This window comes from Oncorhynchus keta, chromosome 21 (assembly GCF_023373465.1).
Source record: "Oncorhynchus keta strain PuntledgeMale-10-30-2019 chromosome 21, Oket_V2, whole genome shotgun sequence".
Classification (NCBI taxonomy): domain Eukaryota; kingdom Metazoa; phylum Chordata; class Actinopteri; order Salmoniformes; family Salmonidae; genus Oncorhynchus; species Oncorhynchus keta.
The window spans coordinates 25,339,137-25,366,923 of NC_068441.1; the positions used below are offsets into that span (position 1 = coordinate 25,339,137).

Consider the following 27,787-nt stretch of genomic DNA (forward strand, 5'->3'; position numbering starts at 1 on the left):
TTGAGTTTTATTTACCTCTTAATTGCAAAGAGACACAAGGAACCCAGTTGTCATGGCAATGGCTTGGGACCTTTCTGAAGACAGCTAAATGATGCCTTCAGTGTTTGCTATCTGACTGTCGTGAACTTTGAATCTAAGAAAATTGTAAGCAAAGTATTTGCCTACCAAGTTGATGATAGTAATTACAGATAGTTCCAATACATTAAGAAGTTGCTGCTACTTTAGTGGAGCCCTATACCGTCGAGCTCCAGCAACTTTCTGCGGTTTATACTAGATATCACAGCCACAAAGTCTAAATTGGGTAGGGTTAGGTTTAAATATGAATTTTAAGAAATGTAATTTAAATGGGGGTGTTAATGACTTTGTGGCTGTGGTAACTAGTGATGACCCCCCAGATCACGGAAACAGCAAATCTCCCCAACATTGTGGTGCTCGTGCATCCGCGGTTCTTCTACTGCGCGTTCACGACTCCGGCTCACTCACTGCATGATGGCCGAGGGAGGCGGACCCGAGTCGGGTAGCGCGGCAGACCCCGAGCCCGAGTCTGTAGCCGCTCAAATACCGACACCTTCAACCGAGAGTCAAAAACAGAGTATTGGAACACTTCTCAAAACAACTCTACGAAAGAGCGACGAGTGGTAAGGAAGTGTTTTGAATGTATCTTTAGCAGCTAGACAATAGCTACGGTAATGTTAGCTAGGCTAGCTACTTTTCAGTTCACGGGAACTAACGTTAGCCAGCTAGCTACCAAGTAGCATAGGCCTGTCAAGAGACGGGTAAACCGGTTCCTATTGCATTGAACGGGAAATCGTTTGATATGTGGGGTTAGTTGGTCCAGAGTAGACATGTGACTAACATTAACAACTTAACGTTTCTTCTCGCCCGATAGTTACTGTAGCTAGTGCAAGCTAGTTAGCTGGCTAGTTGTACTTAGTTAATAACTAAGGTTAGCTAGCCGGCAAGCTATCCAAGCGAAGGCATTGCGCAAGTTAACTCTGTCTACTCACATTAACTTGCTAGCCGGCTAACTAGTTACGACATGACGAGGAGGTGTCGTCAAAAGGCCCCTGTTCAATGCAATAACGAGTGACTGCGAAGTAATGTTATCTAGCTAACGTTAGCTATTTTACAAGACAGCTAATGCTTTGTCATTGAAACTGGATAACACCCAGCGACTGTCCCTTTCAGATATTCAGTTGCCAAGGCCACAGGTTTCCAGTTAAGATCTTTGCAAGGTTTTAACTTTAACTAGTCATATCCATACTGAACAACAGGGGACGGGAAACAACCAATGTGGGCTCAGTAAGAGCAAGGCTAACCAGACAGGCACTGCCAGTACCTGCGACTATTAAACACTGAATCCCTGAACACGTTGTCTTGAGACAGCAAGCTGCCGGGTCATAACGTTGGGTTTGTTATGGTACATCTAAATAACCTTAACCTAAATAAACATGTTGTGAATTTAGCTAAGTAAGCAATCGTTTTAGTTGGGATCGTTGGCAAGTATGATATGTTTTTGGGGCAAGGCTACAGACAACTTCGATTGTTTTGGCCTTCGAGTCTTTCTAAACAGGGTAATGTCAACTGGGTAGGTGTTTTTAGCAACGCAGGTGTACAGTGCCTTCAGAAATTATTCACACCCCTTTACTTTTCCCACATTTTGTTGCTACAGTCGGAGTTTAAAATATATTAAATTTAGATGTCTCTTTGATCTACACAACACCCAATAATGTCAGTGAAATTGTGTTTGTAGAATTAAAAAATAATAGTAATACAAAATGAGAAGCTGAAATGTCTTGAGCGAATAAAGTATTCTACCCCTTTGTTATGGTAAAATTGTTATTAACAAATTGCATCATATGTTGCATGGACTCATTCTGTGTTGTTTAATAGTGGTTAACATGATTTTCGATTAACCAGTCCATCTCTGTACTCCACACAAACAATTATCTGTAAGGTCCCTCAATCGAGTAGGGAATTAAAAGCACAGATTCAACCACAAAGACCAAGGAGTTTTTTCCCAATGCCTTGCAAAGAAGGGTTAAAAACTAAATAAAAAAAAGTAGATGCTGAATATCCCCTCGAGCATGGTGAAGTTACTCATTTCACTTTGAATGATGTATCAATACACACAGTCACTACAAAGATACCGGAGTCCTTCCTAACTCAGTTGCCAGAGAGGCAGGAAACTACTCAGGGATTTCACCATGAGGCCAATGGTGACTTTATAACAGTTAGTGTAATGGCTATGATAAGAGAGAACATTGTGAATAGATCAACAACATTGTAATTACTACACAACGCTAAGCTAATTGACAGAGTGAAAATAAGGAAGCATGTACAGAATAAAACATATTCCAAAACATGCATCCTGTTTGTAACAAGGCGCTTAAGTAACACTGCAATGAATGTGGCAAATAAATTACTTTTGTCCTGAATATAAAGCGTTATGTTTGGGGCAAACAACACGTCTCTGAATACCACTCTTCATAATTTCAAGCATGGTGGTGGCTGCATCATGTTATGGGTATGCTGTCATCAGCAAGCCACTAGGGTGTTTTTTGGGGGGAGATCAAATTAAACGGAATAAAGCTAAGCACAGGCAAAATCATAGAGGAAAACCTGGTTCAGTCTGCTTAGTGCTTTCCAACACACACTGGGAGACAAATTCACCTTTCAGCAGGACAATAACCTAAAACGCAAGGCCAAATATACACTGGATTTGCTTACCAAGACGACGTTGAATGTTCCTGAATGGCATAGTTACAGTTTTGACTTATCTGCTTAAATCTATGGCAAGACTTAAATACCTAACAATGAACAACAATCAACTTGACAGACCTTGAAGAATTCAAAAAATAATTATGTGCAAATATTGAACAATCTAGGTGTCTGTTCACATTAGCTTGCTAGCCGGCTAACTAGTTACGACATAACGAGGTGTAGTCAAAAAGCCCCTGTTCAATGCGATAACGAGTGACTGCGAACTAAAGTTAACTAGTTCGCTATTTTACATGCTAGCTAATGCTTTGCATTTGAACTGGATACTCTAAAAGACTCAGCTGTAATCGCCACTAAAGTTGCTTCGACAAAGTATTGAATACTCTACATAGTGAATACTAATACAAATTAGATTAATGTATTTAATTTTCAATACATTTGCGAACATTTCTTAAAACATGTTTTTACTTTGATTAAACTGTATTGTGTTGCACAAAAACAGTTAGTGGGAAGCGAAGTTAAATACAACTCCATTTCAACTTACTGTGCCGGAGGGCAGGATTGTTGGGTATTTGAGGCCAAATATTTTAAAGGATGGTATTAATAAACATACTTTCCAGACGTTGGTGTGTTGTAGACCCACTCCCTCTGCTTACCTCATGAGCTCCCAAGTGGCACAGTGGTCTTAGACACTGCATCTCAGTGCAAGAGGCGTCACTGCAGTACCTGGTTTGAATCCAGGCTGCATCACATCTGGCCGTGATTGGGAGTCCCATAGGTTTGCGCACAATTGGCCCAGTATCGTCTGGGGTAGGCCATCATTGTAAATCAGAATTTGTTCTTATAACTGACTTGCCTAGTTAAATATAAAAACATGCTAAATAGGTGATAAACACACCTATCAGCTGGGCAGCTATGGGCTATCTGACAGACTATGGCTGAATTTACACAGGCAGCCCAATTGTTTTTTTTGCCACCAATTCATCTTTTGACCAAACAGATCTGATGTTTTGTCAATAATTGCGCAAAAGATCAAAATTGGCCTGGCTGTGTAAACAGAGCCTAGTATGCTGACTCCTGACCTCATTTTAAACACAGCTGAGATGGGTATTGTAAAGGCTTTAGTTGCATTACCATGTGTCTCATTTAAAGTACACCTAGCTAATTTAGTCACAAAGTTCTCAATTCTAATAAGGGTTCTTTAGAAATAAAGTTTCCCTTGCCTGGGCTTTGGACCATGTGTAATCCTGCTTGAGATGAGATTAAAGACATCCTAGCTCACTGTTACTATATGTGAATGTGACCTAGAGAGCGCAAGACAGTTTGTTTTGGAGTTGCATAATATGTTGACAGATTAACCATGCTTCACCGTAGGGATGGTATTGGCCAGGTGATGAGCGGTGCCTGGTTTCCTCCAGATGTGACGCTTTGCATACAGGCCAAATAGTTCAATCTTGGTTTCATCAGACCAGAGAATTTTGTTTTTGTGGTCAGAGTTCGTTAGGTGCCTTTTGACTATCTCCAAGCAGGCTGTCATGTGCCTTTACTGAGGAGTGGCTTCCGTCTGGCCACTCTACCATAAAGGCCTGATTTGGTGGAGTGCTGCAGAGATGGTTGTCCTTCTGGAAGGTTCTATCTCTACAGAGGAACTCTGGAGCTTTGTCAGTGACCATCAGGTTCTTGGTCACCTCCCTGACCAAGGCCCTTCTCCCACAACTGCTCAGTTTGGCCAGGTGGCCAACTCTCGGAAGATTCTAGGTTCCTAACTTCTTCCTTTTAAGAATGATGGAGGCCACTGTGGTTTGGAGACCTTCAATGCTGCAGACATTTTTTTGGTACCCTTCCCCAGAACGGTGCCTCAACACAATCGTGTCTTGGAGCAACGCAGACAATTCCTTCGGCCTCGTGGCTTGGTTTTTTCTCTGTCATAGACTGTCAACTGTGGGATCTTAAATAGACTGGTGTGAGCTTTTCCAAAACATGACCAATTAATTGAATTGACTGCAGGTGGACGCCAATCAAGTTGTAGAAACTTCTTCTCACGGATGATCAATGGAAACAGGACACACCGGACCTCAATTTCGAGTCTCCTAGCAAAGGGTCTGAATAATTATGGAAATACAGTGTTTCTGTTAAAAAAATAAAGCTTTTTTTTTTTTTGCTTTGTCGCAATGGGGTATTATGTGTAGATTGAGGAAAAACAAATGATTTAATCAACTTTAGAATAAGGCTGTAGCGTAACAATGTAGTAAAAGTGAGGGGGTCTGAATACTTTCCGAATGCAGTGTATCTATATTCCCAGTCATGCGAAATCCATAGTTTAGGGCCCAATACATTTATTTCAATTGACTGATTTCCTCATATGAACTGTAACTCAGTAAAATCTTTGAAATTGTGGGATGTTGCGTTAATTAAATGTATTTTTATTTTTTATTCTGTAATGTTTTTTTATTTGGTACAAATAATTTGGTACAAATCATCAAGGAACCCACCAGGTACAACCCTAAATCTGTAAACAAGGGCACCCTCATAGACGTCATCCTGACCAACTGGCCCTCCAAATACACCTCCGCTGTCTTCAACCAGGATCTCAGCGATCACTGCCTCATTGCCTGTATCCGCTACGGAGCCGCAGTCAAACGACCACCCCTCATCACTGTCAAACGCTCCCTAAAACACTTCTGTGAGCAGGCCTTTCTAATCGACCTGGCCCGGGTATCCTGGAAGGACATTGACCTCATCCCGTCAGTTGAGGATGCCTGGTCATTCTTTAAAAGTAACTTCCTCACCATTTTAGATAAGCATGCTCCGTTCAAAAAAATGCAGAACTAAGAACAGATATAGCCCTTGGTTCACTCCAGACCTGACTGCCCTCGGCCAGCACAAAAACATCCTGTGGCGGACTGCATTAGCATCGAATAGTCCCCGCGATATGCAACTGTTCAGGGAAGTCAGGAACCAATACACGCAGTCAGTCAGGAAAGCTAAGGCCAGCTCCTTCAGGCAGAAGTTTGCATCCTGTAGCTCCAACTCCAAAAAGTTCTGGGACACTGAAGTCCATGGAGAACAAGAGCACCTCCTCCCAGCTGCCCACTGCACTGAGGCTAGGCAACACGGTCACCACCGATAAATCCATGATTATCGAAAACTTCAACAAGCATTTCTCAGCGGCTGGCCATGCCTTCCGCCTGGCTACTCCAACCTCGGCCAACAGCCCCCCGCAGCTACTTGCCCAAGCCTCTCCAGGTTCTCCTTTACCCAAATCCAGATAGCAGATGTTCTGAATGAGCTGCAAAACCTGGACACGTACAAATCAGCTGGGCTTAACAATCTGGACCCTCTATTTCTGAAACTATCCGCAGCCATTGTCGCAACCCCTATTACCAGCCTGTTCAACCTCTCTTTCATATCGTCTGAGATCCCCAAGGATTGAAAAGCTGCCGCAGTCATCCCCCTCTTCAAAGGGGGAGACACCCTGGACCCAAACTGTTACAGACCTATATCCATCCTGCCCTGCCTATCTAAGGTCTTCGAAAGCCAAGTCAACAAACAGGTCACTGACCATCTCGAATCCCACCGTACCTTCTCCGCTGTGCAATCTGGTTTCCGAGCCGGTCACGGGTGCACCTCAGCCACGCTCAAGGTACTAAACGATATCATAACCGCCATCGATAAAAGACAGTACTGTGCAGCTGTCTTCATCGACCTTGCCAAGGCTTTCGACTCGGTCAATCACCATATTCTTATCGGCAGACTCAGTAGCCTCGGTTTTTCGGATGACTGCCTTGCCTAGTTCACCAATTACTTTGCAGACAGAGTTCAGTGTGTCAAATCTGAGGGCATGCTGTCCGGTCCTCTGGCAGTCTCTGTGGGGGTGCCACAGGGTTCAACCTTGGGCCGACTCTTTTTTTCTGTATATATCAATGATGTTGCTCTTGCTGCGGGCGATTCCCTGATCCACCTCTACGCAGACGACACCATTCTATATACTTCCGGCCCGTCCTTGGACACTGTGCTATCTAACCTCCAAACGAGCTTCAATGCCATACAACACTCCTTCCGTGGCCTCCAACTGCTCTTAAACGCTAGTAAAACCAAATGCATGCTTTTCAACCGTTCGCTGCCTGCACCCGCACGCCTGGCCAGCATCACCACCCTGGATGGTTCCAACCTTGAATATGTGGACATCTATAAGTACCTAGGCGTCTGGCTAGACTGTAAACTCTCCTTCCAGACTCATATCAAACATTTCCAATTGAAAATCAAATCAAGAGTCTGCTTTCTATTCCGCAACAAAGCCTCCTTCACTCACGCCGCCAAACTTACCCTAGTAAAACTGACTATCCTACCGATCCTCGACTTAGGCGATGTCATCTACAAAATTGCTTCCAACACTCAGCAAACTGGATGCAGTTTATCACAGTGCCATCCGTGTTGTCACTAAAACACCTTATACCACCCACCACTGCGACTTGTATGCTCTAGTCGGCTGGCCCTCGCTACATATTCGTCGCCAGACCCGCTGGCTCCAGGTCATCTACAAGTCCATGCATAAAGCTCCGCCTTATCTCAGTTCAATGGTCACGATGGCAACACCCATCCGTAGCACGCGCTCCAGCAGGTGTATCTCACTGATCATCCCTAAAGCCAACACCTCATTTGGCCGCCTTTCGTTCCAGTTATCTGCTGCTTGTGACTGGAACGAATTGCAAAAATCACTGAAGTTGGAGACTTTTATCTCCCTCACCAACTTCAAAAATCAGCTATCTGAGCAGCTAATCGATCGCTGCAGCTGTACATAGTCTATTGGTAAATAGCACACCCATTTTTACCTACCTCATCCCCATACTGTTTTTACTTATTTACTTTTCTGCTCTTTTGCACACCAATATCTCTACCTGTACATGACCATCTGATCATTTATCACTCCAGTGTTAATCTGCAAAATTGTAATTATTCGCCTACCTCATGCCTTTTTGTACACAATGTATATAGACTCCCCCTTTTTTTTCCTACTGTGGTATTGACTTGTTAATTGTTTACTCCATGTGTAACTCTGTGTTGTCTGTTCACACTGCTATGCTTTATCTTGGCCAGGTCGCAGTTGCAAATGAGAACTTGTTCTCAACTAGCCTACCTGGTTAAATAAAGGTGAAAAAAAATGTATATAACCGCAAAATGTATTTTTATATGCACTACGTCATCATTCAGACTTATCTGCAAGAAGTCAATTTGACGGAAACATCTCTGGTTTAAAAATGTGCATATTGCTTTTATGCAGATTTGGGAATATTCACTTGATAATATGTCACCGATTGAAACCTATCAATTGTTAGACATAATATAGAAACTAGTTGCACAGGTTGTCTGCATGCAGGGCAAGTTTATATAAAACATTTGTTTTACCGTTGTGTGATATACATTTTAACCTGCAAGTTATCATTCCACCCAATACAGTAGCACTTCTTTTTGCAGGTTTCTGATTGATAGTCGGTGGTTCAAGCAGTGGAAGAAATATGTGGGATTTGACAGTTGGGATATGTACAATGTTGGAGAGCACAGTCTCTATCCCGGCCCTGTTGACAACTCTGGCCTGTTCTCAGGTAATGCAGGCATCATATTCACTTCCACAAAATGTCACATTGTATTTTAATCTTTGTGTAGGCCTGTGTGTGTTCTTTTGTTTCTACTGTGAGCATAATTCTAATAAGTGCAAAACTTGTTATAAACGAGCACTCTAAATACTTGTTGTCATAAACTTACCTTGACACACTCTCTCTTTCTCCTTAGACCATGAGACCCAGATCCTGAAGGAGCACCTTATAGATGAGTTGGACTATGTCCTAGTGCCCACTGAGGCGTGGAACAAGTTTGTCAGCTGGTATGGTTGCCTTGAGGGCCAGCGTCCCATCGTCAGAAAGGTGATACCATTTAAACATTTATATTTTCACTCTTTTTGCTTTAGTCTCTCTTTAACCTTGTGCTTTCTATCTAGGTGGTTGAACACGGCATGTTTGTCAAGCACTGTAAAGTGGAGGTCTATCTGTTGGAGCTCAACTTGTGTGAGAATGACAACATGGACAATGTGGTCACACGTCATTTCAGCAAAGCTGACACTATAGGTGAGAGAGAACAGTGTACTGTACTGTGAGCCAGAGAGCAAACTGACGTGTGAACTAACTAAATATGTATCATCTTCAGCCACTTCTGACTTTTAATTAACTAAATATTGTGTGTGCCCTGTCCAGACACCATAGAGAAGGAGATGCGGTCACTATTTGAGATCCCAACGGGGAAGGAGACTCGACTGTGGAACAAGTACATGAGCAACACGTACGAGCAGCTGAACAAGCCAGACAGCACCGTACAGGATGCTGGTCTCTTCCAGGGCCAGGTAGAGTACTGGCTCCACCCCAACATCCAAATCCGCTCACTCACTACTAGACCACACACAGCTAGAACGAGACCCTTTGCCCACTGGCACTTTCTTCTTTAGACACACCGCACACGTGAATATTTTTGAGGGGAAGCTGCAATGGTGTCGTAATTTATAATCTCATGAGCAGGGTTCGCTTGAGGTGCTTAAAGTACTTGAATTTGGCACTTTGAAATTACAATACTGGAATACCTTGATACTTTAAAAGTACTTGAATTAAAATGAGAGGAGAACAGAAAATCATCTAATCTGAAAAATATTAGGAAAATGTATTGGTTTTACGAATACATTTCTAGGCAGACTGCCAAATTTGATTTTCTCAGGTGTTTTTCACGATCTGCTTGCCAGGCTCATTCCACTGCCACTCAGTCAGGTAGGCTTATAACTGACTAACTATGTGCCCCCAAACATCACAGCTAAATTGCCGGTCAAATGTACATTCATACATGTGTATGAGTATGTTATGACACATGTTATGTTATGACACAGTTGTTGAAATCAGCTGGGTTCAGCACGGCTCTCACTAGTGTGATGCCCACACAGGTGCTCGTGATTGAATGCAAGAACGAGGACGGCACGTGGCCCAGACAAGCCTCCCATCCAAAGTAAGTCTATCGTTATATGGTTACCCATCCGCAATTCTAGGACTTTGACTAAGTTTGCAAAGCGGCACTATATTACTGGATCTTTCGAAGTTCATCATTAAACTACTAGAATTATCTTTCAAGGATATTATGTTATCTAGCACAAGATGTCTAGTGGCCATTTTGGGTACTTCAGATTATCACAGGCGTCTGTAATATTATCTTTAGCCTTATTACATGTAAAATTTAAGAAATAATTAAGATTTTTAAATAAAAAAAGAATAGAATGACCAAGCTGTAAAAATTATCCTAAATATTAACCATCAACATAGTGAAACCCATTGGTGTTTTAATATGGGGGTTTCAGCATGAAATATCCTTTACATTTTTTTTTTTTTACACACATTGTTTTTACAATGTCAATATGTATTTGTTTTCAATGTTTTGACCTCAAACTGGTGACAGGTGTGAAAAGTAAATAATGCCATTGTTGATCATTTTTTAATTATTAGGCTATTTTCTCTTGAACCATACTAGATACCGTCTTGAACGTCTAGTGGAAAATATCAGGGGAAAAAATGAATATTATATATGAATACATAAAAAATCCCAAGTATAAATTACGATTGATTGTCATAGATTTTCTGTTTATTACAAAAATTACAGAAGGTTCCCGTAACTTTAATAAATTACCTGTAGCTTTGCAACACCACTTGTTGACTAAAATGGCTTAAATTGTCACATTTACTATTTTCTGTCTGATAGGCTTGGGCGGTATACTATATACCAGGGTATTTGGTAATAGCCACGAGAGTTTCAACGGTATTGAAAAAGCTTTGAAGTTGTAATATTTGTAGCTACTTTTGAAGTAAATACCTGTAGTCCACTTGTGCAATATGTTAGGAGGTAAAGCAGATCACGTTCTTTATTTTACATGTCACATTATTTTACATTTACATGAAGCCATGATTGCCATAGTTCCCCAGAACAGTTGAGCAAGTCATGTTTGTTTGTAAATGGCACAATGGGAGAAAGTGGGAGCAGGTGAGTCCAGCTATGTATTGACAGGGGTTGCTATTTATATAGAAAGTGTTTTATTTACTTCAATAGTCTAATCAGGGATATGCAACTATAGTTTTCCTTTGTAGAAAATACTTTAGGGCAACACATTTGGCAGATAGTAGCTTCATTTTCATCAGATAACAACCGAAGTGCAACAGTATTTGGTTGGCAGCCACCCAAGTAAATGAGCTTACAATGAAAAAGCAAGGTCTTTTTTGCAAAAACTATGCATGGCCATCATATTTCCAATGTTTTATCATAGAAAGAATGTAGCGGACTACATTTCCTAATGTTTTTCTGACAGAGAAAAGTAGGCTGACTACACCAAACAACACATCAGTCAGAGGAGCGCTGTCTGCTAATACAATGCCCATTCGTGAATTTTTATCTGAGTGGAGAAGTGTAACGGAAGCACAAAATGTGTCTGATACTGAGCAGAAATTACAATTTAAAAGCATTTTTAGATATGTGTTTACAAAAGGCAGCAATATATTTCTTATACACTTTATATTTTTTGCCTTGTGGAAAAACACAGAATTCCCTTAAACTTAACTTGCTAGTTATCAAAGTTAGTGACTTAATTAATAAGGTGACGGGGCATCAAATTGTGCTAGCTTTCTGCTGTGTTTCAGAAGTCTAAGCCCGTTTGGATGGGTTATCTGTACAGCTGATGCTGCCATCTTGGTTTTCTGTGTGTTTTCTTTCCTCCTCTCTGTTCTCGGCCTGACTGCTCCCCCCATACAATCTCTCTCGTTCACATTTGCTTGTAAATTTACAAAATTACATTCAGAGCTGGATTGCCTGTCTTTGCTATTTGTTTATTTTAGTTTGCTCTTGTAAGCATATTTAGCTAGCAACCTCCATGGAAATGAGCTTTTGTGCTGACTTTGTTAGCATTCTGGTAATAGACATCCAATGGGCTTTTTACCATTTCAGGCGCCCCCTTGTGTACTAAGACGGTAATACCGTAATTCCTGGGATGAGAGAGAAACTATATGAAAATCTGGATTTACCGCTCAACCCTAATGTTTGAATGCAGAAAATAGTATATATCAGATAATGTGTCTGAAACCTATCCAGTAAGTCTATGTTCATGTTATTCAGATCCAGTACGGCTACATCCAGGAATTTCACTACCTCTCCAAAGCTCTCTTCCAACTCGTCGACAACCATCTCCTCAACAGTAACAAATGGGGACAGCAGCAGCAACTCTGGCTATACACTGAACAACAGCACCTCCTCTGGCAATAGGCAAGCAAACTGTGTTTTTATCACTATGCCACAATATGCAGTCACTGGGATATCACTAGCCAGTCAGACCAAGTCAATGGAATCCCATTTACACTACCGGTCAAAAGTTTTAGAACACCTACTCTTTCAAGGGTTTTTCTTTATTTTTACTATTTTGTACATTGTATGAAATAACACATGGGATCATGTAGTAACCATATTTTATATTTGAGATTCTTCAAATAGCCTCCCTTTGCCTTGATGACAGCTTTGCACACTCTTGGCATTTTCTCAGCCAGCTTCACCTGGAATGATTTTCCAACAGTCTTGGTTCCCACATATATGCTGAGCACTTGTTGGTTGCTTTCCCTTCACTCTGCTGTCCGACTCATCCCAAACCATCTCAATTGGGTTGAGGTTGGGTGATTGTGGAGGCCAGGTCATCTGATGCAGCCCTCCATCACTCTCCTTCTTGGTCAAATAGCCCTTACACAGCCTGGAGGTGTGTTTTGGGTCATTATCCTGTTGGAAAAACAAATGATAGTCCCACTAAGCGCAAACCAGATTTGATGGTGTATCGCTGCAGAATGTTGTGGTAGCCGTGCTGGTTAGGTGTGCCTTGAATTGTAAATAAATCACCAACAGAGTCACCTGCAAAGCACCATCACACCTCCTCCATTCTTCACGGTGGGAACCACACATGCAGAGATCATCCATTCACCTACTCTGCATCTCACAAAGACACGGCGGTTCGAACCAAAAGGACACATTTCCACCAGTCTAATGTCCATTGCTTGTGTTTCTTGGCACAAACAAGTCTCTTCTTATTGGTGTCCTTTAGTAACTTTTTAAAATTGAAATGCAATCCAGGTGAAGCTGGTTGAGAGAATGCCAAGAGTGTGCAAAGCTTTCCTCAAGGCAAAGGTTGGCTATTTTGAAGATGCTCAAATATAAAATATATTTAGACTTGTTTAACACTTTTTTTGTTTTGGTTACTACATGAATCCATATGTGTTATTTCATAGTTGTGATGTCTCCACTATTATTCCACAATGTAGAAAATAGTAAAAATAAAAAGCCTTGAATGAGTAGGTGTTCTAAAACGTTTGACCGATGTTTTGGAATATTTGTACAATCCATTGATGTTTGACCTGTTAAACAGTGGACTAAACCTTACTGTTTCTACAGATTGGGAGGTTACAATTCATACAGCTCCTCCTACAACTACAGAGAGTCACCATCCCAACCTGGCCTCTGTGGTCTCAGTAACCTAGGCAACACCTGTTTTATGAACTCCGCTCTTCAGGTAACACACACACACACACACACAAGGTCTGTGTGCAAACTCACATTAGCATGTACTGCACAAAGAATTCATATGGACCCCACAGCAAATATTGGGTACTGTAAAACTAAATTAAACTCAGTCCATAGCCACCTGCGCCTTTTTTTAATAGCTGGGCAATGGCACGCATTTCAGCAAATAAAAGCCCTTTTCAAAGAAATAAACACCAGTCTAAATGAATTGTTTACGAGTTTACCATTAATTATTTACTTGGTTTAATGTTTGATTTATTACATTAAATAATTCCGTAATGACACAAACATTTTGGCAATCTATCTCCAGTAAGAAACTGCTAACAGCTAAGAATGGCTAGCTAACTGGCAAGCACAAAAACAGTAAACGTCTTCGGGAGTAAAGACAACCCCCCCCGAAACCTGACAGTGTGTAAATGCTAACACATTTAATGCAGGAAAGAAAGAAATGTATTAAAATGCTGAAATTAAACAAATCACATTATGTCACATGCTTCATAGACTAATAGTGAAGTGCTTACTTACGGGTTCATTTCCAACAATGCAGATTTAAAGATTTAATTCAAAATATATAAATAGTCACATGAGAAACAAGTACACAGTGACTATCTTTGCTTATTTGAGCTGTTCTTGCCATAATATGGACTTGGTCTTTTACCAAATAGGGCTATCTTCTGTATATCACTCCTACCTTGTCACAACTTATTGGCTCAAACGCATTCAGAAGGAAAGAAATTCCAAAAATGATCTTTTAACAAGGCACACCTGTTAATTGAAATTGCACTCCAGGTGACTACCTCATGAGCTGGTTGAGAGAATGCCAAGAGTATGCAAAGCTGTCAAGGCAAAGGGTGGCTACATTGCAGAATCTCATATAAAATATATTTTGATTTGTTTAACACTTGGTTACTACATGATTCCATATGTTGTTTTATAGTTTGTCTTCACTATTATTCTACAATGTACAAAATGGTAAATGTAAAGAAAAACGCTTGAATGAGTTGGTGTGAGCAGGCAAGCAGAACCTCAAGACTTCCTTATTATTAGGATTGCACATCAGCTGTTGTTAACAAAGAGACCCATGCCCTTGAGTTTACGAGAAGCTGCCGTTCTGTCCTGTCGATGCATACAAAAACCAGCTAGATTTATGTTAACCGTGTCCTCGTTCAGCCACGACTCCGTGAAGCATAGGATATTACAGTTCTTCAGTTAACTATGCAAATGAGCAAAAGCTGTGTGCCTTAAGGAAATAGACGCCTGGCTCGAATAGAAGCCCGTCTCTAATAAGCTCCCGCTGGGATCAGTGATTTAAGCAAATGAACGCCTGACTATTAATTTAAATTTCAGGATATGTCTTGCTATAGAGCATATTTCCCTTGTCTAAGACATCCAATTATCCCTTCTCTAAGACATCCAATTATCCCTTGTCTAAGACCGAGCTGTACTTACCTCTCTAAATCAGTTGATGGTGTGGAAGAGCAGGCCACAGACTCCCAGGCTTAGACAGGCTCTCTGACTCACACACACATACCAAACAAAGTTTGAACTGTATATTTCCCCCTTATTCACCTCACTGTTTTGTTACAGTGCCTGAGCAACGCGTGTCCTCTCACGGAGTACTTCCTAGATGACCAGTATGAGGCGGAGATCAACCGGGAGAATCCATTAGGAATGAGGGGGGAGATCGCAGAGGCCTATGCAGACCTGGTCAAGCAGATGTGGCTTAGCCGCAGCAGCTATGTGGCTCCCCGCACCTTTAAAGTGAGCATCACCACGGATACATGAGACTGAATTTCTATAGGTTACTGCAATGTAGTTCTGTTGGAGTGCACCTTCCTCATCCTCTTTTTGACCAGTAGATTTTCCAATTGTCAGTTAGCAGTAGATTTATCCTATAGTCAGTAACTAATTTACGAACTCATTGCAGACAGCAATGAGCATGAAACACTCTGTCATAATTACTAGAACATGTGTGACTAACAAGCTGCACAGTCTGCTAACCTCCACCCTGTGTTCCCCTTCTATCTCAGACCCAAGTGGGTCGCTTCGCCCCCCAGTTTTCAGGATACCAGCAGCAGGACTCCCAGGAGTTGCTGGCCTTCCTGATGGACGGGCTCCATGAAGACCTGAACCGTGTTAAAAAGAAGCCTTACCTGGCCCTGCAAGATGCGGGGGGGCGGCCAGACGAGGTACACATACACACAATCTTGGTGATGCTAGAAAGGAGGATTTCCCATAGCATTGTCATTAAGTCCTATCTCGTTTGTGATCACCTCTGTACAAATCTCTTAACAGTTTTTTTCCCTTCTTCTGAGTGACAGATTGTAGCTAAGGAAGCATGGACTAATCATCGCCTGCGCAATGACTCAATCATCGTGGACATATTCCATGGCCTGTTCAAATCCACTCTGGTGTGTCCAGAATGTGCCAAGATCTCTGTGACTTTTGATCCATTCTGCTACCTCACACTCCCTCTGCCCATGAAGAAGGACCGCACTATGGAGGTGTTCTTGGTCCGCATTGACCCCCAGTCCAGACCCACACAGGTAACACACACACACACACACTGGATGTGTGCTGCGTTTCCCCCTCAACGTCGTTACACTGTCATTATTATAACAATATTTTTTCATTTATTAAGGATTTCATAACAACGACAAAAAGGACAAGACAAACACAGAGTAATATAAAACCAAACAATGATATCAGACACACCAAAAACAAGAGAAAACTAATAGATAATAAATAATAGCACCACCGCTATACCCCATTATAAACTGACTTTAGATACAGTTCACCTTTTAAGGTCCATTTGACCAAGCAATGAAAGGGGCCCCAAGTATATTCAAAGTAGTTTATCCAGAAGCGAGTAAGAAACTCTCATAGCTAGCCAGCTGTGCTATGGTACTGGCCCGTTCATCAAAGGGGGGTCTTCTTTCTTCCAATGCCTTAAGAGTAAGTGAGCGGCAGGGTAGCCTAGTGGTTAGAGCGTTGGACTAGTAACCGGAAGGTTGCAAGTTCAAACCCCCGAGCTGACAAGGTACAAATCTGTCGTTCTGCCCCTGAACAGGCAGTTAACCCACTGTTCCTAGGCCGTCATTGAAACTAAGAATTTTTTCTTAACTGACTTGCCTAGAGGTAAAGGAAAAATAAAAAGTGCTTAGAAGTTGTGATGGCCAGGATAAGCCATCTCTTTTCAAAGGAAGTGAAAACATAGGCTCAACAGCTGAAGATGAGGACTAACATATACAGTTTTACTGTGATCAGGAACCTTCTTAATAACCTCAAAATCAACTTGTTGTATATTATTCCACCAATCTCTTAGCACTTGACATGACCAGAGAGTGTATTAGAGGCATCATCACCTTTACATATCCAACTTTGGTCTTCTGGTATTAACTTTGTGGAGTCCAATTGAATAAATGTGTTTACCATTTCTTTATACATAGTATTCAAATTAGACAAGCATTATTTCCACTCTTCGTGGGATATATGTAGAGACAAATATTTTGCCCATTTGTACTTGATCTTTATTTAAAGGATCAGACCATTACTCCTGTAGCAGATTATAAATGATTTATTTTATCGGGCTGGCTATGGGACATGTAAGGGTGTTTCCCAACCACTTTGACAAATAACTTCGTAGCTGGAGGTGTCTCCAATATTCATTATGTGGCAGCTTATATTTCTCTGTAATTTGGGTAAAGCTTAAGAGTTGCTTAGAATGCTCATCAAATAGATCTAACAGATAATGTATTCTGTACCTTAAATGTATTACATCCAATTAGGATACTCTTTTTGTGCCACGGAGGAGATTTATACCCCACAAGGTTCTAGTGTTTGTAACAGTGGGGTGATTGTTCAGTTGTGGTCTTACTCTGCCAAAAATTCCAAGCCAGGTCAAAATCTGGTACCAGCTGTGTTTTGCCCCTCCCTTCCAACATGACAACTAAATACTGATATGTTTGACATTGATAGCCCAGTAGTACTTCCTGAAGTTATGGAGACCAGATCCACCTTTTTTGGGGGAAGACTGACTTACATAAAAAAATATATATATATATATATTATACCTAAACTGCTGAGAGTTACCCCAAATAAAATCTAGAACATGCCTGTAAATATCTTCAAAGTAATTATCTGGGATATATAGAGGGAGATGAGGTAGAGGATAATATATTACAGGTGCCAGCATCATGTTAATAGAATACATTTTACCCCATAATGAAATGTATATATTTGACCATCTAGCAAAGTCCTTCATTTTTAGAAGAAAGGGTTTCATATTCTCTCCAACAATATCCCTGTGGCTGGGTGTTATTAGAATGTCAAGGTATCTGATACTCTTAGTGGACCATCTACACTACCGTTTCTAAGTGACCCCAAACTTTTGAACGGTAGTGTTAATATTCTTAAGCACAGCCTCAGACAAAACATTCATTAGTTTAAACCTGGGCTAGTTGAATTTCATTCAAATATAGTGTCTGTGTATGGTTAATGTTCAGAGGTGCCCCTATTGTGTTTCTGTTTTCGTGATGAGGTCTGCAAAGTAAATAAGATATTTGCCTATACTCATTGAGGTGGTTCTCAAAACAAGACTAGTTTTTTAATGGGGAACTAGAAACAGTGGTCTTTGTACATACTGCTGCGACGCCTTCGATTTCAGAGTTGACGGCAGTCATACCATCTGTGTCGAAGTCAAAATATTTGTGTCTCCATCCTTCTCTTTCTCTCCCTCTGCATCTCTTTTTTTCCTCATCTCCAGTACCGAGTGGTGGTCCCCAAGCTTGGCTCAGTGACAGACCTGTGCAGCGCCTTGTCCCGGCTTTCTGGAATCCTCGCTGAGAATGTGAGAGCTTTACCCTTTATGTGCTGCTAGTTGAATAAGGGCCATTGTACTTTTAGACTTTCCCTGCCTGGCATTTGCACACATGTCCTTTATGCTTGTGTGCTCATGATCACATTTTTGTTGTGACTTGATAGGATTAAAAGTATCGGTCAGTAGGCTTGGCAATACTCTGGCATATATTTCGACATTTCAATACAGTAAAAAAATTAAAGGGGGGGGATTTGGGGCATCCATGCCTGGTGTCAAGATCAAGCTTCTTGGTTACAGCAGAGACATTCTAGCCTGAGTACCAGTCTCTTTAGCGAACAGAGACGGGCCTTTCTGCCATCTACAAATATCTTCTATTGTTAATAAGCTTGAGGAGATCAGAGGAGTTGATCCTGATTCGATAACCCTCAGCTATTCTTCAATCACAATGATTATCCAAATATTTGGACTATATCACTGTTAACATATATTTTTTAACACTCCTCAGAACAGAGGTATCAGGTTTGCTAAGCAACCGTTTTTTGTTTGTCCACACAGCACGTCTAAATTCAGAAACTACGGGTGCTTTCGTAGATTCTGGCTATCTACTCTGATTTCAGAGCACTCTCGTCTGAGTTGTGCCAGAGTGCAGAATAACTGATGAATTTACGAACGCTCAACACCTGTTGATAATGGCCTGTGTAAGTAAATGTTGGCAAACAAAGCGTAATTAAATTGTTGGCAGCACCACAGCTACATTCCCAAATGCTATGGATAACATGAAAACAGCTTAACCAGCTCTGCTAGGGCAAGTAAAATTGGCAGAGTGAGTTGTTTGGAAGTAGCTAGCCAACATTAGCCAGTTAGCTTGGGTGCTTGACTCTCTTTGTGGGGTCAGAACTCTCGGATCAACCCTTCTCCTCGGCCAGAGCGTCCAGTGTGCGCTCTGAACGCTCCGAGAGCGAAACTCTGAATTTACGAATGGATAATCTGACAACACTCTTAAATTTACAAATGCCCAGAGCGTACTCTAGCACTCCAGATTGAATTTACGAACAATCTAAACACATTGCAATTCCAACCACAAAACCTATTTGCATTGATTTTAAGCCTCAAAATACAACGTCTTGCCTATCTAACAGCTAAATATTTGTTTTTGACATTGTTATAATTCTAATTCCTATTTTAAGGTTCAACATTTTGCCATGGAAAATATTAATGTTATTTCTAACAACCAATGAGCAACTCTGCCGTATATCCAACTGCATATTGAATGTTGTGATTGCCGAAATGCCAGTCTCTTTGGCAATGGCATGGAGTGGCAAGGAGTGGAACGTTAGCTAAAGACTGGTGCCCAGACTAGAGAAATTCACACACCAAAAAAAAAAAAGATCGCTTCCGGTAATACTGTATACCCCAGTAAAGTACAGAAACGGTATGAAAATGTGGATACCACCCAACCCTATCGGCCAGTAAATGTGTAGATTAGATTAAAATTATTTAATGCTTTGTAGCCTTTTTTCAATTGTGAGGATAACATTTTGTGCCACTGACGGGTCTGATAAAGGGACTCCAGTTGAGAGGAAACCATAAATGCTCCCTCCTGTCTTCCAAGATGGTGGTGGCTGATGTTTACAATCACCGGTTCCACAAGATCTACAGACGAGACGACGGACTCAACCAAATCATGGAGAAAGATGACATATTTGTGTAAGCCTGGTCTCTTCTCTTGCACTGGAAGATAACATATTGAACAGTGGTTGGGTATGAGCAGATGTCAAACAGTATCTTTATTGTCCCAGGGAAATTAGTTTACAGAATAACCACTTACAGTGCCTTCAAAGTATTCACAATCCTTGATTTAAAAAAAAAAAAATGTTTTGTTACAGCCTGATTTTAAAAAGGATTCAATTGAGATGTTGTGTCGCTAAGGGATACACAGATAATACCCAATAATGTCAATGTGGAATTTTTATTTTTAGAAATGTTTACAAATGAATTAAAAGCTGAAATGTCTTGAGTGAATAATTATTCAACCCCTTTGTTATGGCATGCCAAAATAAGTTCATGAGTAAAAATTTGCTTAACAAGTCACTTAAGTTGCATGGACTCATTGTGTGAGCAATAATAGTGTTTAACATGACTTTTGAATGACTGCCTCATCTCTGTACCCCACACATACAATTGTCTGTAAGGTCCCTCATTCGAGCAGTGAATTTCAACCACAAAGACCAGGGAGGTTTTCCAATGCTTCACAAAGAGGGGCACCTATTGGTAGATGGGTAAAAAAAAACAAAAAAAGCAGACATTGAATATCCCTTTGAGCATGGTGAAGTTATTAATTACGCTTTGGCTGGTGTTTCAATACACTGTCACTACAAAGATACAGGTGTCCTTCCTAACTTCGTAGCCAGAGAGAAAGGAAACCCCTCAAGGATTTCACCATGAGGCCAATTAAAACAGTTTACAGAGTTGAATGGCTATGATTAGAAGAAAACTGAGGATGGATCAACATTTTAGTTACTCTGCAATACTAACCTAAATTACAGTGTGAAAAGAAGGAAGTGCATCCTGTTTGCAATAATGCACTAAAGTAAAACTAAAAATGTGGCAAAGAAATTAACTTGATGGCCTGAATACACAAACACAACACATCAGCATATCACTCTTATATTTTCAAGCATGGTGGTGGCTGCATCGTGTTATGGGTATGCTTGTCGGAAAGTTCTTTAGGATAAAAAGAAACAGAATAGAGCTAAGCAGAGGAAAAATCCTAGAGGAAAACTGGGAGACAAATTCACCTTTCCGCACGATGGTAACCTAAAATACAAGGCCAAATATATGCTGGAGTTGTTTACCAAGACGACAGAATGTTCCTGAGTGGCCTAGTTACAGTTTTAACTTAAATCTATGGCAAGACTTTAAAATGTCTGTCTAGCAGCAACTAACTTGACAGAGCTTGAAGAATTAAAAAATATATATAATGTGCACATATATTACAATTCAGGTGTGGAAAGCTTTTAGAGACTTTACAGTTGACTGTCTTTCTGGGTATGCTGCCAAATGTGATTCTAACATGTAATAACTCAGAGGTGTGAATACTTAAGTACATTAGATATTTCTGTATTTCATTTTCAATAAATTTGCCAAATTTTTCCAAAACATTTGTGCTTTGTCATTATGGGGTATGGTGTGTAGATGGGTGACAAAAATTTGTTTTTATACATTTTGAATTCAGGCTGTTAACACAACAAAATGTGGAATACGTCTAGAGGTATGAATACTTTATGGAGGCACTGTACAGTATCCACCACAGATACGAAATGTATTAAAATCATAAAAACGGAACACCCTAAGTGTGCTACTGTACCATTCTCCATGTTTGTGGTCCAGGTATGAGGTGGCGGAGGAGGACAGGGAGAGGATGAACCTGCCTGTGTACTTCAGAGAGCGCCACTCCAAACACACAGGCGGCTCCACGGGAACCATGCTGTTCGGCCAGCCCCTCCTCATCACTGTTCCCCGGCAGAACCTGGCTGCTGACATGCTCTACGAGAAGGTGCTGGAGAGGATCGGGTGGGTACTCTGTCTGTCTGTGGGCCTGCTTTTTGTTTCCACTTCTGCTCATATGTACAGTATGCAGCACATAGACTTGAGATATTGAACATGTACTTAGTGTGCTAAATGTGGGAATAGCACGTGGCAAAAGGTTAACATGCGATATTTACCCACTGTTTTCCCGTTCCAGGCGCTACGTGAATCGCGCTCAGAGCTCCACCAGTGAGGGGAGGGTGAATGCCTCTGCCTCCTCGGCCAGCTGCAGCCTGGCAGCTGAGTGCTCCGCATCATCCTCCAATCACAACACTGCAGGGAGTGGTAGCCCCCTGTCAGAAGGGGCGTCCTGCAGCTCCAGCAACGGCAGCAACCACTCCGGGACCTCCAACAGGTCCAACGGGAATGGTGTGTGTGAGGGTAAGCAACAACATGGATCAGAGTGCTCCAGCAGCAGTAAAGGAAGCACAGTTATTTACATCTCGTACACCTATTGGTTTCTTTATTATCCCATGATAAATTGTGTACTAAGCATATTTTAGTTTTGCATTCATGTAGAAGTGCAATATTTCATTGCCACAGGCTGACATGGCTTGTGTGAATCTGATATTGGGATTTCAGACTTGTGTGTGTGTGTGTTGGTTCCAGGTGAGGAGGAGGCCATGGATCACCAGGTGAGCCCGGAGCCAGAGAACGGACAGTCGGGGGAGGAGGAGGAAGCCTCAGACCTGGAGAATGGCCCTAAAACCAAACAGTGCTCCAGCACCCCGCCCAAACTCTTCTCCTTCAGCATGGTCAACTCCTACGGAACGGCCAACATCAGTCCACTGCCTTGTGACGGAAACTTCCTCAAACTCAATAGTTAGTATTCAGTCTCACCTCTGGTTTTCAGTGTTTTGACCAGTTACAAGAGGAGAAAATGTCTTGAAATACATGTTTTAAACTTTTTTCACAATGTTTATAGTTAAAGGCATGTGGTTAAAATATGTTTGTTGAGTTGCCATAAGAAAACCGTCTTTCGATGTGTGTTGAGGGCTGACCAAACTTCCTAATCTCCTCCATAGCACATTCCACAGTGGCGATTGACTGGGACTCGGACACAAAGAAACTGTGTTACGACGATCAGGAAGCAGAGGCCAGTACAGTTTCAGTTGACTTGATTAGGATGACCTAAAGCCCTTTTATTAATGTCAAAATGTGGATGCCAGTCTGTGTGTATCTGTCTGTGTGACTCAGTCCTCTATCCTCTGTGTGTACTGTAGGCCTATGAGAAGCACGAGAGCATGCTGCAGGCCCAGAAGAAGAAAGCCACAGTGGCTCTGAGGGAATGCATGGAGCTCTTCACCACCATGGAGACGCTAGGAGAGCATGACCCATGGTGAGACCAGGCGCAAGAGAAACAGGCCTTCATTACTCTACTCGCTAAATCATTGAAACCACTACTTTTTAATGTTGTTTTCTGTGTTTCTGTCTGTTTCACTGATATCAATGATGCCTCACCTTGTCCTAATAGGTATTGCCCCACCTGTAAGAAGCACCAACAAGCCACAAAGAAGTTTGACTTGTGGTCGTTGCCTCGCATCCTGGTGGTCCACCTAAAGCGTTTCTCATACAACCGCTGCTGGAGGGACAAGCTGGACACTGTGGTGGACTTCCCTGTCAGGTACAGGCAGCACTATGCCAAGAGGTTCTGACAGATACGTGTCCTCTTTTAGTTTAGTTTATTTGCACACATAGAAATAGTTAGTAACAATAAAAGTCCAGCTACTGGGGATGTAGAACTGTGATGTACAGTATGTACCTCTTTAAAAAAAAATCTAACAATGACGGGATAGCTTGGCAAAATCAGTTGGGAGTGAGTGCCAGATCATAGAGCCTCTGTAGGTAATTCAGAATTGGTTGTTCTTGAATGTGGGTGACGTAGATGTCTGTTTCTTGTTGAGTACTTATTGAATTTATATGTGGTGGTGAATTAGAAGAAAGAGTGTAAAACTGATTTTAAAGAGCCGTAAAAAAAATGGAGCAACTTTTTAAAGAATTCATTTTCTAAATATTCAGGAGTTCTCTTTTTGTTTTTAAAGTCATGTGCAGTATGGTCTAGGGAGGGGCATGAGTAATTGAGTATTCAAACCTAGTCAAAACTCAGTCTTTACCAGATATAAAAAAGAAAAATACTGAACCTATTTTGTCTTGAAGACAACTTTAATATACTTTGACTCTAGTGTTCCATTTGTACATGTGTTGTTTGCGGGACACAACAAAAAGGAAGCCAAGCATCACAAAGTTCTGCTCCCTATATTCCCTTTCCCCTCCATGTCCGACTCACTCAATTGTGTTCCGAATGCTGCCTACACATGCGTGCTGTGTGCGCTTACACAAAATAAATACCTATAAAAATGTATCAAACTGATGGGATACACAAGCTACATTCCTTGCCAAATTATGACAGTTTTATCACAAATTCAAAATGGACTGGTTGACTGAAGTGGGGAAATATGTGTTCCAACATGGGGATGAATTATGATTGTATCAGTTTGGAATAATTGCACCCCCCCCTAAAAATGAAGGTTCCACAATAAAAATAATCAAAAACATTAGTTTGATAAAGACTAAGCAAGAACGGGGAGATCATTATGTAATAGAGACAGAGAAGTGCTTCTGTTTGAGATATAATTTTGCCAAGTATCCTGGCATTTTTGATGATCTTGGAGGTTGTCTTTGTGTGTCCATGACAATTCATCAATCAAAACACCAAGAATGCGTATTGTACTGGGTGGATCAACAGGTATATTATCAAAATGGACACCTATATAGTCTCTTGTATTTTCTGTTCTTTGGACCAGATAGTAAAACATTTGTTTGTTTTAGATTTAGTGATAATTTGTTGATTTTTAAACCACTCTTATTCATCAATTCTTCACATTAAGAAGGGACATTGTCTGTGCTCTTTATTCTTTGTACTTTAAGAGGTGAAGTTATGAAAGCATCCTTTTGATTTTGTAGTAAACCTTTATGGACCCATGGTATTGACAGCCTTTACACTAGAGGGTGCTGGTTTGCTAGATATGTCAGAAAAAGGTCTTTGTCCATTTTGAGGAAATCATGGTCACATATTTGTGAAGTGTGTCTAAACTGTCAGGGAGATTGACGTCACACTCCAACAGACAAAGATAATTCTAACCATATATGCTATCCGGTAATAACTGCTCACAAGGGAATTTCACAATCACAAAAAGGGCCTTTCAACTAAACCATAAAAAAAAAATGTATTTTCCATTTGCAGAATACCCAAGTTATTCCCCAGGTGGTGACATGAAGCCAGTGGAATGCTGTGCCGTGGTATAAAAGCAACCTGTGTGGAGGTTGTCTCGCTGAATGCCTGGGAGCCTCCCTGTGTTCACTGACCCCTACTGAGTCACATTATCCAGCAAGATGTAGAACTAAATGTTGCTGACATAGACAACCACTGCTGCGTCCAAGAACCTGACTCATGCTTACTGAGGAGTTTTGAGACCGACAGAGCCATCTGTTGAACCTCACCCCACTCACCATCATATCAGCTGTACTTCTGGCTGACCATCACCCCCCCCCCACACACACTGGGTTCAGTGCTGATGACATGTCCAATATTAATCACATTTGATATAATAAAAAAATTATTTCTGTACAGCCCTGTGCTTATGTTTCTAGCTGGCAGTTATTGTATATGGGTGTAAAAGGCAGGTTTTGTGGATGACATGTCTTCTCTCTCCACACAGGGACCTGAACATGTCTGAGTTTGTGTGTGACCCCAAGGCCGGCCCCTATGTTTATGACCTCATAGCAGTCTCCAACCACTATGGAGGAATGGGAGGAGGCCACTGTGAGTAATGTTTGCCTCTGCTAGCAACACCCTGGTCAGGTCCATCCTTATTGCAGACCTAGATAATGAGATACACAGTACACACACCCTACCCCACCCACATTAATGACACAGTCCGCTCTCACTTTGTTACATTTTAAATTTCTGTTTACCTGGGAAATAGTGTGAAGCAGTTGGTGCTTTTTGAGGTTGGTTCAGATTCGATTATTTAAAAAATCACATTTCGGTTTGAATTTTGTTCAGCATTAACCCACATAATGCTTAGTGCATTTAAGTGCTGTAACACAGAATAAAACAATTAATACAAGTCCCATGATGGTAGTGACTGCCTATTACTGTTTAGCACTTATTAACCATCATTAAGTCACATTCTATTTCAGTTGTGTATTTTACATTTGTTTTGTTTGATTACTTTATTTAATTCCAAGTCACCTCATCTCTATAGAGCTGACAAAAATCACAATTTTATTAGTTCTTCAAAGTAAATAAGGCATACTTTTATGAATACCATCTATTGATCACTTAGATAATGTATCTCCAGGTAGATGCCTTGCAAAGCAACTGCTTTCTACCCCTCTCGATCGCATGTGTTCTGTCTCTTCTCTTTGTCTGTCCATAGACAAACAAGTAGGCGCGCAATGGATGATAGTCATTGTAGTTAATTACCATGTTTTCTGTGCTAAACTATGTAGAATATTGGCCGGTTGGAAACTACAACTCCATACTACATCGCACAGTTTGGGCTTGATCTGATTCATCTCTGGAGAAATTGTGAATTGAACTCATCGAAAGAAAAAAATGAATTAAATGTTTTTAGTGGTTTAAAACTAAAATAACCGAAATTGGAGTTAATCGCTCTGCACTGCTGGGAAAACAGGGAACAGTTTGCTGAAAGACAGGTTTAACTGCAGTTGATCGGAGGCCGTTGTTCTTCACTCTGTTCCTGTTATTTGAATACTACTATCTGCTAACATGGGTATTTGTTTTAGTACCTGGTAACCTGAAGCAGGCCAACTATGTAGAATGTATGATAACAGATAAGGTGTCTGGCTTATGCCTTTTCTCTAAGGAAACTGAGCTTATAATCAGCAGTATTTAATTAGACTGTTGGTTCCCACTTACTCACTGTCAATTTCGATTTGCTCAAACCTTTTTGTGTGTTTTAGCCAAGCTCTTGTTTGGTGACTAACCAGGCCTGCTAGTAGAAACCAGTTCATCAGATAGTCATCCTAGCTCAACTTTAGTCCACCATGACCATAGTTTTATAATGTTCCTCCAATATCTTTTACCTGCAGACACAGCCTACGGCAAGAACAAAGCTGATGGGAAGTGGCATTACTTTGATGACAGCAGTGTCTCAGCTGCCTCAGAGGATCAGATTGTGGTGAGTGAGCCACCTCAACCCTTACTTTCATGTGTAACTCTGTTTTTTTAGAAAATGTGATTATGTATATACATTTCTGACGTGGGACTCGTTATTACCCGTTTGAAAGCTATACACAGAGTATACAAAACATTAAGAACACCTTATCTTTCCATGACAGACTGACCAGGTAAATCCAGGTGAAAGCTATGATCCCTTATTGATGCCACTTGTTAAATCCACTTTAATCAGTGTAGATGAAGGTGAGGAGAGAGGTCAAAGAAAGTTTTTTTTTTTAAAGCATTGAGGCATGGGTTGTGTAAGTGTGCAATTGAGGGCGAATGGGCAAGACAAAATATAAAGTGCCTTTGAATCAAATCAAATTAAAGTTTATTTGCCATGTGCTCTGAATACAACAGGTGTAGTAGACCTTACAGTGAAATGCTTACTTACAGGCTCCAACCAACAGTGCAATTATTATTATTTTTTAAAGAAGGTATTAGGTGAACAATAGGTATGTAAAGAAATAAAAAGGCTGAAAAATAACAGTAGCGAGGCTATATACAGGCACCGGTTAGTCGGGCTAATTGAGGTAGTATGTACATGTAGATATGGTTAAAGTGACTGCATATATGATAACCAGAGAGTAGCAGTAGCATAAAAGAGGGGTTTGGCAGGTGGTGGGTGGCGGGACACAATGCAGATAGCCCGGTTAGCCAATGTGCGGGGTCACTGGTTGGTTGGGATAATTGAATGTAAAGTTAAAGTGACTATGCATATATGATAAACAGAGTAGCAGCAGCAGCATAAAAGAGGGGTTGTTGGGGTGCAGGCAATGCAAATA

At 41.1% G+C, this 27,787-nt stretch overlaps 1 protein-coding gene across 2 annotated transcripts in view; it reads left to right on the forward strand.

Moving 5' to 3' along the window:
* The first annotated feature begins 408 nt into the window (after positions 1–408).
* The window catches only part of LOC118400332 (ubiquitin carboxyl-terminal hydrolase 4-like), a 31,329-nt gene continuing 3,950 nt past the window's right edge, over positions 409–27,787 (forward strand). Inside the window, exons 1-21 of one of the 2 annotated variants that reach the window (XM_052473574.1) lie at positions 409–638; positions 8,197–8,324; positions 8,512–8,642; positions 8,717–8,843; positions 8,970–9,115; positions 9,701–9,762; positions 11,908–12,054; positions 13,222–13,339; positions 14,938–15,111; positions 15,381–15,539; positions 15,672–15,896; positions 18,116–18,199; positions 19,734–19,876; positions 21,560–21,742; positions 21,915–22,138; positions 22,367–22,579; positions 22,783–22,853; positions 22,981–23,096; positions 23,232–23,381; positions 25,477–25,580; positions 26,876–26,964. In XM_052473574.1, the coding sequence (XP_052329534.1) occupies positions 487–638; positions 8,197–8,324; positions 8,512–8,642; positions 8,717–8,843; positions 8,970–9,115; positions 9,701–9,762; positions 11,908–12,054; positions 13,222–13,339; positions 14,938–15,111; positions 15,381–15,539; positions 15,672–15,896; positions 18,116–18,199; positions 19,734–19,876; positions 21,560–21,742; positions 21,915–22,138; positions 22,367–22,579; positions 22,783–22,853; positions 22,981–23,096; positions 23,232–23,381; positions 25,477–25,580; positions 26,876–26,964 (2,946 nt within the window). In that variant the 5' untranslated portion in view covers positions 409–486. The remainder of the gene's footprint in view (positions 639–8,196; positions 8,325–8,511; positions 8,643–8,716; positions 8,844–8,969; positions 9,116–9,700; positions 9,763–11,907; positions 12,055–13,221; positions 13,340–14,937; positions 15,112–15,380; positions 15,540–15,671; positions 15,897–18,115; positions 18,200–19,733; positions 19,877–21,559; positions 21,743–21,914; positions 22,139–22,366; positions 22,580–22,782; positions 22,854–22,980; positions 23,097–23,231; positions 23,382–25,476; positions 25,581–26,875; positions 26,965–27,787) is intronic. The other variant, XM_035797046.2, reaches the window with a different exon arrangement.